We start from the raw sequence: 13770 nt of genomic DNA, 5'->3' as shown, positions 1-13770 counted from the left end.
GAGGAATTAGGAGAGTCACCTCTTTCTTCTGTCACTCTAGGCAGGATGCTGTGACTAGGTTCACCCATCCAGAAGGACAGGTGAGGCTTTTGAGGTGCAAAGCAAAGGAAGGGAATGGAGATTACCTCTCTGCAATGACAAGCTCCCTGGCTCTTGAGATGTGAAGTCATTGGTACAAACAAGCAGTTTTTCGCCCTGCTTCAAAGGGGGAATATCCACAGGTTCAACAAAGCTGCTAGGAAACTGCCCTAAAAGGAGAATGAGTTGTCAGCAATGAGTCTTTTCTGTGACCCACCACCATTTCCACCCTCCTTCCAGATTTTGGGATCTATTCATCTCTTGCTAAAGGAAAATACCCAGTTACCCTGGGTGCCTCAATAGCCCGGTGAAAGAAGAACAAGTTTGGGAGCCAGGAATTCCTGGGGTTTTAAGTTCTTAAGAGCTAAAAGAGAACAAAAAGCTTTGAGCCCTTAGCTCACTCCAGGCAACCACAGGCTGTGTGCATTACTGGGACTGTGCCATCAGCATGGAGCTTCCAGGAACAGACATATTGGGTTTTCTCTGCCCTAACTGCTTCCTTCCAACTCAGACCCATGGTGAGGACTAAGGGATCCAGTAGTGCTGGATCATGGGAGCAGTGTCTTCTGACTAGGCAAATCCACTTGGTGCTCCTTCCTCCATAGGGCTTGGCCCTTGTGCAGTGTCAGCACAGAATTCAGACTGCCACTCTGAATGGGATGGCCACACCTGTGAATCACAGCCTCTGTCACAGCTTCAGCACTGCTGGGACTCCAGGGACCTTCCCCACTGTCATTCTGAGTATCTGTTTCACCATGGCACATTTGTTGGCCACCAGATGATACCCATCAGATACTAATTTCAGTCCTGAGAGCACATGACATGGCAGAGCCCACTGCAAAGACCACTAAAAATGTCTTTCTTATGTAATTTGATGCAAGGGGATATGATGAAGTATGGGCTAGTACCACACCCAGCATTGCCTCTGGGTCACCAAATATTTTCTAATGAAACCTGGAAACACCATACCCTAGACACCCAGAGCTTTACACTGTGTTTAAGCAATTTGACATTTGCTATTCTCTGCTGCTTCCTTCACAGTTTTAAATAACTCTCTTTTTCCTTATCTTAATTTCCTGCTTTCTACATGGAAACAACATAATGCTCTAAGAAAGGAATTACTGTACATGGAGTTACAGTAATTATTCCACAGAGTAACGAGTACTAGGCTGCAACACCTCCACAGCTTCTATTCTAAAGTGCTTTTTCAATTCCCTATAACTTTAACTTAGAAAGCTGGGCAGAAAACTACAACAGCTGTTCCAAGGGAAAGCAGGAATGCAACTGGGTCTTGAGTTAAAGGTCATTAAAAACATTCAGTTTGACTTCAGCGTGTTTCTTATCTTTGAGCCACGACACATATCTGTTTGTTATTCCTGAATAGCTTCATCTTCTGTATAACAATCTCACCAGTTATGCTGGGAGACAAATCTCTGTTGAAAACTGCACACATAATCCTTGCCCAGTGACTTCAGCAGGATCAGGCAGATGCTCATTCAATGCCAATGGAGCACAGGAGGGAAGTGCTCCTGTCCACCTTTGTTTCAGACAGTACACAGCTTGTGGCTGTTAGGAGAGACCAGACTGTTGCTACAATAGCAGCCCCATCTCTACAGCCAGGGATGAAATCAGTCCCACCCTCATGCTGAAGACAGAGGCAGGCTTATGCTTTGAAGTGGCCTGGCTTTCATCTCCCCAAAGCTCACACATCTTCTTAACATCAGGATTAAGATGAGAAAGAGTTGCCTAAACAGAGACTATGAGACTCTTAGTGTTTCACTAAGAGCATTCTGCTGCTTCAGAGGTTTCTCACACCCCCCTAAAAGTTTAAGAGACTTGCACACCATTCCAGGCACCTAGATATTGATGGCAATTTGTGCAGGAAGATGCTTTGAAGCAGAAAGGAGGAAGTGGGGCTGAGTCAGAGGGCTTGGGGGGGGACACATGGTCACTGTTATTCTATCTCCACTGACAAGGTCATTTGGAGTGGTTTCCAGAGTGGATGCATTTCCACTCTGAGTGCATCTGTTTCCTTTCTCCCGTTCCACTGCCACAGCAGGTCAGCACATAAACTAGCCAGGAAATGGGTAGGCTCTCCACAGAGACTGGAACAACCAGTATTGTGAAGCTCCTATCTCCTCGAGAACTGACTCTCCACTACCCTCTCTCAAAAAACAACACACAAGCTTGTCTGAATAGTTGACACAAAGCTGGCCGGAGACCAGTGGCAACTTACACTCTCAGTCCCAATCAAAGCCCATGAAAGATTCAGTAAATCAAATCAGGTCCTTTCCCATCAAGGGAAGATGTGCTCATGGAGTGCACATTTAGCTGGCACTTAGACAGACCCAGGTGCAAGTATTTCCAGCTCTTACCTGTGACACCTTCCTTCTTGCCAAGGAGCCAAAACTCGTCCACTACAGCCAACACCTCGATGACGTCTCCCACGAAGAGGGGCAGCTCTTCAGAGACGCTGGGACAGAAATCAAAGACTGCCCGCACCACAGAGCCAGCCTCCATTGTGCAGGGTCTGAAGGCAGGTCAGTGCCTAAGGCTGAGACAGTGAGAAATTTGTCAGCACCCAGAAACACCTGAAATTATCAGAGATAAGCCCAGGAAGTAAAGCCCTTCCTGAGCACAGAGGCAGATGTGGGGAGATCCTGTCCTGAGCTCCCTGCCAACCCTTCGCAACATGCCGCAGCAGCCAAGGGGCTGCAGCAGTGCGGCCCCCATGGTCTAACCTGCCTTGTCCCATCCCTGTGGCTATCTCTGTAGGATCATGTGTTTGTGTTGCAAGAGGGGGGCAAGCAGCAAGCAATTTGGAAGTGAATTCCCATCAGGAAGGAAGCAAGAGGAGGGGAGGAAGCTCAGCATTTCCCTGACATGTGGGGCACAGCTCAGCCTGACAGGGCCTTGTGGGCAGCTAGCACCATCCACCTGCACATCCCACCACACATTCTCTGGCAGGATGGGCACAGGAATCCCCCACCCCATGCCACCACTCAGGGCCACAGGAACTGCATGCTGAACCAGCACCACAATTCTGGCCCAGCAAGAGAAGAGGCACAAAGTCCACTCAGGCAAGCTCATACCGCCATCCTCATTCTCAGACCTGACCAGAAATATTCTTACTGCCTTCTAGGTACCTGGCTCAGACATTCCCTGGGTGGCCTCCCACCACGGCTCTAGGCAGAAGTCAGACTGAGATGAGAGTACAAACCCCATTCAAGGTTCTGGGAGCCAAGGCTAAAATTCCTCCTGGCCAGAGACTTGAAAGAAGGCAAAGACCTCCTTGTCAAGGGCTATGTCCTGGATTCCCCCTTATTCTGGAAGTGGCTGTTGAGGACACTCTTCTGTATAATTTCTGCTTTTCGGCCTTACTGTCAGGGAAATACAGTGCACCATGGCAGCAGCAGTCCTGCAGTTCAAGCTGCTCCTTTGCCTCCTCCCAAATTCCTCAGGATGGGAACAGAAAGGTTCATCCATCCAAAGCAACCAGAATTCCTCACCTTCACCTCAGACCAGTGAGTTTGCTTTCACTTTCAGACCCCCTGCAAATACAGGCACAGGACAGCACTGCCAGCACCTCTCCTCGGTGCTTTCAGAGCCCTGCCCTCTGCGACGCTGGGACATCGGCGTCCTCCCCACCAGCGCCCTTGGCACAGGCTGCTTTCCTCCCACATCACAACCAGCCCCCGTTCCGTCCGTTTGGACACACCTTCCCTGCCGTGGGACACGTTCTCCTCCCTCCCCAGAGCGGCTCCAAGCGCACCGCGAGCAGTCCCCGCTCCAAGCGCCGCCCAGCCCTGACACCCGTCCCATGTCAGCCCCGCTTGACAACCCCCCCGCCCAGCTAAGGGCAGAAAGAGAGCAGTGACAGCTCAACAAAACACAAACACACGGCCCCCACCCCGCCAAGGGCAGCCTTTCCCCGTACGGCCACACACAGCCCACCTGAGCCCCGGAGAGTCAGGAAGAGGGGTAGCTAACACAGGCAGAAGAAATATGTCCCTGCTAACGAGGAGCAGCCAACTTCCAGTGAGAGTGCCAGTGGGGGATCCAGGGAAAGAATTTCTGCTGACGGGACCATTCTGTTTATCCAGTCCGACGCACCTCCTGGGAACAAAGCGGGTTTGTACTCAGCAGGAACAGCTTCCTCATCACGTCTCTCCCCGCCCCCAGCCATTCCTCTGCTGCAGCCAGCACGCTGTGCCCCTGGCCACCCTCACCTCTGCCATCCTGTCTGTCTGTCACTCTATTGCTCTCCACTGCCTTCCCCATCGCACGTGGGCTCCTTGGGACACAGGCTGTCCCTTTGTCACCAGCTTTGTGCTGGCTGTACAAACAAAGAGCCCAATATCCAACAGCAGACAGCACTCTGCCACCAAAAAGAGATGAATGGACTGGAGTGAATCAGGAGCACAAAGAGCTGCAGTTCAGGACAGCAGAAACCCACTGAGGCAGAAGGAGTAACAGTATTTAAAACATGGCCATGTGGAGCAAGGAAAAAGATGGAAGAGCTATCAATTAGCTTAAAAATACTAAAGACAAGTAAGGATCCTTCTGCTGTTTGAGGTGGGGTGCCAGGGGGATGCTGCTGCATGTTCTCATGGGAACAGGAGCAGCAGCAACAGGCACAGCAGCAGCCCCTTGCAGGCACCCAGGCTGCCCTCCACCCCCAGAGAGGCTGCCAGCTGAGCTCAGGCTCCCAGGAATCCTTGCCATACTCTGAATATTCAAACCTCACAGCAGCACTGGACAAAGAGGGAAAAACATATTGCAGGCATAATTGCTGTCTTGGGGTAGTTTCTCCAGGAGCACATGTGATGGTATAGTGAGATTTCTTGTATGTCTTCTGTCAAAGGTGTAATGTTAGAATGGGTAGAGGTATGCAAAGATTACAGTAAGTGTGCCGCAGACCCAAACCTGGCTTTGCTACAGTCACTGGTGCTGAGAATACAGCCCTGCCACTGATCCCACCCATGAGAACAGGAGTGTCACTTCCTTTAACACACCTGCAGCTCTGGGGACTCATCATTAAAATGTGCAAGATTTTCCAATGAGATGAAGACAGAGAGGGACAGGCAGGACTGCAATAGTTCCAGCATGTATATAGTAATTACAGTTATAATAAACCACTAACCTATTCACGTCCAAAGCACTCCCTGAGAGGCAACTTGCAAGAAAGTGTGAAGCAACTTCTGAAACTGCCAAAAAAAGAATCCCAACAGGCTAATGTTCCCTCAGCAGTACCAAGAAGAGCAAGATCACTCCCTGACTCCACTGGAGTGTAGACAGCATGCCCCTGTATTTGCAAGTAGTGAATCAGTCTTATGGAGCTTGCTTGCTCCATGACATGAATTGAACACAAAATATTACATTTTCCAGGGCCTTGGCCTTGTCTTACTCCCTGTAGTGCTGCCTGCCAACATTTTCTACAAACCCCCACCTAGAGTAGGAAGCCTCCCAGCATATTCCAGACTGGAAACTTACTGAGTCCAACTCTTCAGGCTTAATAGTGGACCCGACCTTCTTCCAGATCCACCCTAGAAAACAAGCATTCAGCAACAGCTCACGCAGAGGCTCCAGAAGGAAAAGCAGACTGCAGGGAGAGCAGGGCTCTGCCTGTGATCCCCTGTGAGTCACGGCTCCTGACAGCTGGCCAAGCACCTCTCACCTCAAGGATGGGTGATCCTTGCCTGCCAGAGGGAAGGAGGGAGAGCTCTGCCACAACTGAGCAAACTCTGGGGATTTCAGGCTGGGGTAGCTCAGGACTGTGGATCGCACGGCTCCTGCCCCCGCCCAGCAGCAGACCCGCATCCAAAGAGAGCCTCACTGTGCAAGTATGAAGCTGTGGCGCAGCAGGAACTCGCCCTGCAGAGAACACACAGGCTCTGTCTCACTGCCTGATCCTGCACAAACCAGGTAACGTGTTCCTGGCGCCTGACCACAGCCTGCCTGGTGCCCAGCGCTGGGCCTGATACAACAGCATTGTGCAGCAAGGCAGAGAGTGGATTCCCAGGGCATTAATCACTCCCCCCAGTCTACATGCATGCATGCTCAGCACACACTAACATTACCTTCATGGAAGACTGCTTATCCCATTTTGCTATTATCTCTGGAGTACGTCTGGTCCAGCGTGGGCTGAGGGAAGCAGAGACCAGAATGAAATGATAGCTATTAACTCTGTTACAATATTGTTTTGAAATCTTCAGCACAAACTGGGTCAGCCAAGAAACGGCATTTGCACATAGATTCTGACAACTTCTATCCCTCCTCTTCTTGCAGCTGAAATTGTGCAGGGTAAGAAATCCCAAATAGAGGACTCATCAGCATCAAATGTAATTGTCAGGCACTTGGTAGAAGTACCATCACTTAGATGGAGGCAGGACTACTAAAGATGCTGAAGCAAGGATTTTAAGCACTTGAGACATAAGGCAGCAATGTGAAGAGGCCATTTAGGCTGATTACAAGAAGTATTAACAGCCTCAGTAAAAAGGGAGACCTAAAGGGTTTGAGGGCAGCTAATCCACTCCTATCCCAAAGCACTGCTCAGACCATGAGATAAAAAACAGTAAAGGTATATGCCACAAATTAAGCAGCGAGGAAACCAAACTTAACAGGTGCTATTGCCACTTGTTTCTCCACTAAATAATACATTCCAGCTTCTCACTCAAGAGGTAGCACTGTTAGAACTGACAATGGAGAGTATGACTGCACTGTAACTGAAAAACTAACATTTCACCAAACAGACCAAAATATGCCATGTGGGCTTCCATATGGCATATTTTGGTCTGTTTGGCATGCAGGATTTGTACAAGAGGGACAAGTGGATTCTTGTCCAGTGGATGTCTCAATCTCTGTAAGAACTTTAGAACCTCCATGAGCAGTAGACCAGGAATGGTCATATTCCCAGAAACGTACAAAGACAAGCTTGTCACAAAATTATTAGAGAAATTAATATTAAAAATATTAAACAAATGCTGTCATTGATCTTCTTAAAAATTGCAAACCACCTTGCATTTCACCTAGGTCTTTTCGTACCACCTTCCACTCATTGTAGCTCAGTGTCTGTTCACTGGAAACACAATCCACTCCCAGTGACAGAGATACTCCTCAGTTCAGTGCATCCTTCAGCTGCTGGAGGACTGGCTTTGACAAGAGATCTGCTGCAGCTCTTGCTGTGCTCCAGGCCGCAGGATTAGTACCCAGAACACAGTGGAAAGAACCAGCAGTTATGCTTGGCTTTTCACAACATTGTGTCAAGAGCAGAAGCTTACTAACTACATACTAAGACATTTCTACCTTTTTCCTCTGTTCCTCCCTGTGTTCTCCAAATCTGGACAGCCCTCCTTCCCTCCTCCATACCCCAATGCATATGCACAGCCTGCACTGTCCTCATTCACACTTCTAGGAGAGGACATTACCTGCACACCAGCACGCCCTGACTGCTCCCACCAGCCTTCAGAGCTGTGCCCACCCAGACTCCCTCTCCCTGCTCAGAGCAGAATATGTTGCTCTATAAAGTTCCCTGAGGTCCCTGCTTGCCTGCACATTCCTGGGTGGAATAAACAATACCCCGTTGAGCCAGGCTGCCTGGGCCCAAGCTGGAGATGGTGCCAATACAGAGACTGTGGCTCCAGCAAATGCAGAGCTGATCCTGTGCATCCCAACAGAATGGACAATGCAGCAAGCAGGGCAAACTCCCAACCAATGGTGCTGAGGAGAGGAGCCTTCTCCCAGCAGGGAATGCTGATCACTGCAGCTTCTTGATAGGACATGCTGCTTGTCTCAGCAGATCCCAGAGTCCCCTAGCTGAGCTTCACAAAGTGGGAAACATGAGAGCTCTTCTGCACTCCACCTCCTAACGCCACATAGCTCCCAGGAGGAAGAGGAATCTTCTGATTCTAAAAAGAAATAGCTTATTTTGCTTTATCTGTGACCTTATATATCAAAAATAATTAATATGAATTCATTTTTGGTTGGATCACCAACCCCTGAAGAACCAGGACTATCAAGTAAAAGGGCTGCTTAAGCAAGCTCTGGCTTCCCACCACACCTGTGTGTACCAAACAAGTCATTCAAACCACTACTTCTCTCCAGCTGGGCTCTGGCTGTCAGTGTTCTTACCTGCTCTGTTGCAGGATGTGTCTGAGGCAGGCTGATGATGTTTGTGTGGGTTAAGAGTGGCATGGCAAGGAAGCAAGAGGAGCTCATGCTGAGCCAGACGGCAAGCAAATGAAAATTATCTGGAAACTAGAGCACAGCATCAATTTTTAATGCAAAGCAGAACACCTTGCCACAACATGTGATGACTGTGATGGATATTTAATCTCTGGCAGTGGGGTGCCAAGCACGCAAAGGCCAGAACACCAGCTTGGGAGACCAGGGTTTCCCAAATTCTGTATGCTGTGGCAGCACACACCTTACAGACTGTGTTATAAAGTCCTGTCTTCTCCCACACCAAGGTACATAGTTGTGTCTTTTCCCAGTTTTGCAGACAGGCTAAAATTATACAACTTAGAATAAGGAACAGACAAAACCCCAAGAGCAGAATCACCATTGATGTGCAGTAACTGTGGCTGGGCTACAGGTAGTAAGTAGCATACAATTACAAAATTAGTCATTACACCTTGAGTACATATTCAAAACAAGTTGAACTGGGACTACAAGGACATTCCTTAACACTGTAGCACATGATTTTGCACCCTGAACAATATTCTTCAAGATAACTTTTGGACAGAAGCACATTATGATGCTTTGGCTGCTGGGTAGAGAGTCCAGAAATTTGGAAATTACTTGAAATTTTGACTTGGAAACTCTGTTCTTTTCTCACCATGATTCCTGTTTTGTAGTGTATCTGCAAAGAACCTCAGTCCTCAGCAGGGACTCTGCTGCAACCTGGACCTCTTCCTTCAGAGTCCCTAGGTGCTCCTGAGAAGGAAGCAATAAATTTCGTCTCCCCACAGAAAATTTCTAAAAATAAGACAAAGTAAAAACTGTGTCACTCAGAAGTGGGGTTGGGTAATGTGATTAGAAATATACTTTTGCTAGAGGTTGAGGGGAAATTATCAGTTAAGGCAGTGAAGTGCTGAGGTAAGCATGAGTCAGGCTGTCCCACCTAGGTTACACCACCACTGTCACAAAGTCCGTCTGAGGTCACCCACTGCAGGGACACCTCACTGCACTCAGAACCCCAAGAGGTCACACAGCCAAGAGGTTCCCTTGACAGCTGGCAGAGGTGGTGCCCTGTAAAGCTCTGAGAATCACTCCTTTCCTCTGCCCCTACTGCTCAGCTCCTCCCATCCCATTATCAACAGTGCTTTAAAACTGTTGTATGTTCAACCAGTTTTTAATGTCACTGCTAATTCTAAGCAGAACAGCTGGAGAGACAACTGAAACCTTTGGCCCTGACAGAAGAGAGGATCTCACGAACAGAAAGTGGAGGCCAGCCCAGAGACGTGGGCACTCGGCGCTATGGAGGCCTCACACACAAGCAGGACGCATTTAGACACTGCCCAGCACGACTCACAGCCAGAGTGAGTCAAGATGAGGGGGATGATGGTGACGTCTTGTAGCATGGTACAGAGGCTGTATTTGGCAAAGTATCTGCAAAACTGCAAATTCTGTATCTATGAACTCTTTCAGATGAAGAGATAAAATCTCAGTGGAAGCACAGGCAAGGGGAAAGAAAGCCTTTTCAGAAGAAACTGAAAGTTATGGAATCATGAAAAACATCAAAGCAGACGTTTATGCGTATGACACAACTATAGGCTTCCTAGGTACTATAGCAGGGAGAATGAAAGGCCAGAAGGGGAGAGAGAATTTCAAACAGCAGGAACAGCAGCAGAGATGTTTGAACCCAAAGGCCAAATTACATCAAGGACAGGATCGGCTGAGGTACCACTTAAGGTCAACAAAGGGACAACAGAGGGCCAGCAGCAGCGTCTCAGAGTATTCTGAGGGTGACCCAAGCCTACATCCCCTGGCAGGGCCACTGGAGGAGACACCTCCACTTCATCTCTGATAAGTACAAGGCAACGGGGCCAGGCTGCCAGTGTTGCAAGAGGGATTTGTGTTTGTAAGAGTGAAAACAAACAGGGAATTCTTTTAAGTTTCTCTTTTCAGGCTGCCTTGAACCGAAGGAATGCCCTCGAAGAAGCACTCGGGAAAGGCACAGTGCTGCAGCCTTGAGCTTCTGCTCTCTATGTACAACCACGTGTGCCACCCTCACGGGTGCAAAAACTCCAGACTCCTGGAGCCAAACCACTGTGGGACGGCCACATAATTTCTAAAGGGCCAGGTGCTCTCCTGCAACAAGCTGTCCCGGCAACACCAGCTACCATCAGCTGGCTGGCTGCCTGCCTGCCTGATGGTGACCACCCGGGTTAGCACTGCCTGAACAGGCACGGCTTGAGAGACCACAATCACAAAGTGCAATGTGGGGAGCAGACGGGCGGCTCCCGCGGTATCGCACAGCTGCTCCACGCTGCCCAGGTGCCCGAAGTGCTCCCAGGGCAGAGTGTGTGCTGTGGGACGGGACACAGCGAGCACCCGGCTGGGCACGCAGGGCTGGAGGGCTACACGCTGCCCTGGCGGGGCTGGCATGGGGGGAGCGCACCCACCCGAGCTCGCAGCACCCCAGCCTGGGGCACCCGCCGCCGGCCAGCGCGGCCCAGGGCAGCCTCCGGCACAGGCAGCGCCCATGCCCGCGGCCAGCGGGGCCCGGTGCGGAGTGCGGGAGGCGCCGGCGGGGCGGGGGCCGGGCCGCGGCCCGGCGGAGGCGCAGGCCGGGGGCGGCCGCGGGATGGGGGGGCAGGCCGGCGGGGCAGCGGCCAAGCCGGGCAGCGGCGAGGGGGGGAGCGCCCAGCTCCGGCGGGTCCCTACCTTCTCCCGGCCCGCTCCGGGCGTTGCGGCCGCTCCGGCCCTGGGGGTCCCGCTCCCGCCTCCGCCCGCCCGCGGCCGCCCAGCCCCGCCCGGGCCCCGGCCGGCCCGGCCCCCAGCGCCCGCCCCGCCGCCCGGCTGCCTCCGCCCGGCCCGGCCCGGCGTGGTGCCGCTGGGAAGGCGGAGCTGCTCCGCTGGGCTGGCCCGCAGCCTGGGGAGCCCGGGGCCGCCGGTGACGTGAGGACTTCACCCTGTGCAGCACTGCGCGGCCCCGGGATGCGAGGCATTCCCCCCGGCGGCCCACGGGGCCAGCCCGCCTCGGCACTCGGTGCCCACCATGGGGTGCAGCCCTCCCCGGGCCGGACACGGCACTCGTGCGCCATGCACCGAGCCAGGCTGCTGGCAGAGCACCCGGGAGCCCGGCGCGGAGCTCGGCAGGCAGCTGCCTGTGCAAACCCTCTTCTGCTTCCCCACAGAGCGCTGCCGCCTCGCACACACAGCCGGGGCTCCCCTTCCCCTCTGCTGCCTTGTGGGAATCTCGCTCCCTTCTCGGCTTTGGCTTTGGCAGCAGCTGACGAGTGGGTCTACACTGTCCATCTGGTGCAGTCTCAGCTTTGCCGCTAGCAGCCTCCTTGGCTGCTTAGATACGTTGTAAGATCGTGCCAAAGCATTAAGATGGAGAAAAACAAATAGCTCCCCAGCAGAAATCCATGACGGAGAGGGCCAGTTTGTGCATCACAGAGGATCTGGCATACAAAGTATGGTAGGTCCCGCGCTGGATTTCCTGGCAGTCTAAAAAAAGCCTCCATGCCCCAAGGGATACCATCCCTCAGCAACACGTAAAGCCCGGAATCTCTAAGTCCCCCTGAGCAGTTACCACTGTTTGACACTTGTTTGTACATTTAGCTACAGTTCTCCATAGCAACCACACAGATCTCAGCTTGACTTGCAAGCAGCCAGGAGCGGGTGAGTGAAACGCGTCGCAGGCTGGCTCTCAGAGTCGTGTTAGTACGTGCACAGGCTGGTGCTGATTGCCGTCTGCTCTCCTGAGGTGGGGGCCCACGCTGCTGCCTTGGCACGACGCCGTGGGCAGGCGGCCTGAAGCTGCACAGGTGCTCTATTCCCTGCCGGTGTGGATGCCTGTAGGTGGTTTCTTGGTGCTAAAGAACGGACGCCACCTCCTGCCACAGGGCTCTAGATGTCCTCTGACACAAAATTTCTGTTATTCTTGCCTGCCAAAGAAGGTTTTGAGTGTTTTTCATAATCTCAATGCCTCCTGCAGCCTTTCAGGTCACTACCATGACCAACTCTCCTCTGCTGACATCCCCCATCCAAGCTGCTTAATTTTTCTTTGAGTTCACTTATTTTGTATTTTCCCTTTTCTTCTTCCTCCATCCCGGATACAGAAATGAAAAGGCATTGCATGCAGAGGTCTATCTGCCCTCTTGGTTCTCCCAAGATCCTCACAATTTTGCTTGTAAGAATTTTGGTTCACTTTCCTGGGCCTGGCTTTACTTTGTTTAAATGTTTTCCAGTGTCTGCATACAGTTCTGGTCCTTTCACCTCAGAAAGGGTAATAGAGAATGGAAGAAGGTTTGGAGGCAGGCAGTAAGGATGCTCAGAGATATGGGAACAGACTGTAGTGAAAGTACAGTAATCACTGTACTATGAAAAACTGTAGACTGGGACTCTTCAGCTTGGTAGGACAGCTTGGTGGGGAAGAGGTCTACAAAATCATGAGTGGCCTAGAGAAGATGGGGAGGATTGACTGTTAGCTGTGTCTTCTGACACAAACCTGTCAACTGTTTTTGCCTTGACTGAAGCCTCAAAAGCCTAAGAAATCCCTATCTGGCAGATGTTACATCCAAAGGTTGTGCCCTTTTTAGCCCACCCTTCTTGCAACACTGGGGACAAAGCTTATGGCACACCATTGAGGGGCGTCCTTAAAAATCCTGCCTCAGAAACATTTTGTAACCATGTTCTCACGTGGAGAGCTCAGCCACAGACAAGTGGAACTCTACCAAATTGTTCAACACAAAAATATTCAGAGCTGGGAGGAGAATGAACTGGACAAATCCCGACCCAGAGAGAGAGAGAGAGACATCCAGAGGGTTGTATATTGCAGGAACCCTTTTGAAGGGGAAACAAAAAAAAAAAATTAGACTGAGACTCTAATTTTTCTGCTGCACTGCCAACCCCACAGCAGCCTGCAAGGGTGACTGATGTGGCCTCCAGGGCTGGTTGTTCTAGGGAAGGAGTCTCCCTACTCTGACTCTGCCCTGAAGAGTGGAATTGAGACAGTCCTACATTTTCCAGCCCAAGGCTGATTTACTGCTAGGGTTAGGGTTAGGGTTCCACCTAGGGTTAGGGCTTTGAAAACCACAAAGCCCAGAACTCGAGGCACACTGCAGCTGCAAAAGGCATCCCAGTGGGAACACAAAACTGTCACAACATGGCTTCCTCCATGGCTTTTTCCTTGGAACCAGCCTTAGCCCCAGGCTGCGGTTTCTGCCTAGGGTTAGGGTTGGTAGAGGAAGCCACGTTGTGGCAGTTTTGTGTTCCCCTTGGGATGCTTTTTGCAGCTGCAGTGTGCCTGGAGCTCAGGGCTTTGTGGTTTTCAGAACCCTAAGCCTAGGTGGAACTCTAACTCTAGGCCTAGCAGTAAAAGCAGCCTTTTCAAGTGTCCTTACCTGAGGGCGAAGCATGGCACTTACACACCCAGAGGACTGTTTTTCATGTGCTCCTTTTCTGAGTGCAGTTTACACCATGGATTGGATTAATCATCCTTGGTATACACTCGTCACCCTT

General features: G+C 51.2%; 1 protein-coding gene across 5 annotated transcripts in view; it reads right to left on the bottom strand.

The window, feature by feature from the left end:
* Positions 1-11042, bottom strand: part of DNMBP (dynamin binding protein) — a 33149-nt gene extending 22107 nt beyond the window's left edge. The window contains exons 1-6 of one of the 5 annotated variants that reach the window (XM_050976575.1): positions 6159-6812; positions 5756-5952; positions 5572-5624; positions 4033-4194; positions 2454-2632; positions 126-248 (exon numbers count right to left, since the gene is read on the bottom strand). In XM_050976575.1, the coding sequence (XP_050832532.1) occupies positions 126-248; positions 2454-2598 (268 nt within the window). In that variant the 5' untranslated portion in view covers positions 2599-2632; positions 4033-4194; positions 5572-5624; positions 5756-5952; positions 6159-6812. Of the gene's footprint in view, positions 1-125; positions 249-2453; positions 2633-3796; positions 3947-4032; positions 4195-5571; positions 5625-5755; positions 5953-6158; positions 6813-10965 lie in introns of those variants that run through there. The other 4 variants (XM_018910740.3, XM_030241440.2, XM_030241438.2 and 1 more) reach the window with 4 other exon arrangements.
* Between the last annotated feature and the right edge of the window lie 2728 nt (positions 11043-13770).

This window comes from Serinus canaria, chromosome 6, assembly GCF_022539315.1.
Source record: "Serinus canaria isolate serCan28SL12 chromosome 6, serCan2020, whole genome shotgun sequence".
NCBI lineage: Eukaryota > Metazoa > Chordata > Aves > Passeriformes > Fringillidae > Serinus > Serinus canaria.
The sequence above is the reverse complement of the archived record's forward strand: the minus strand, read 5'-3'. Positions and strand labels throughout refer to the sequence as shown.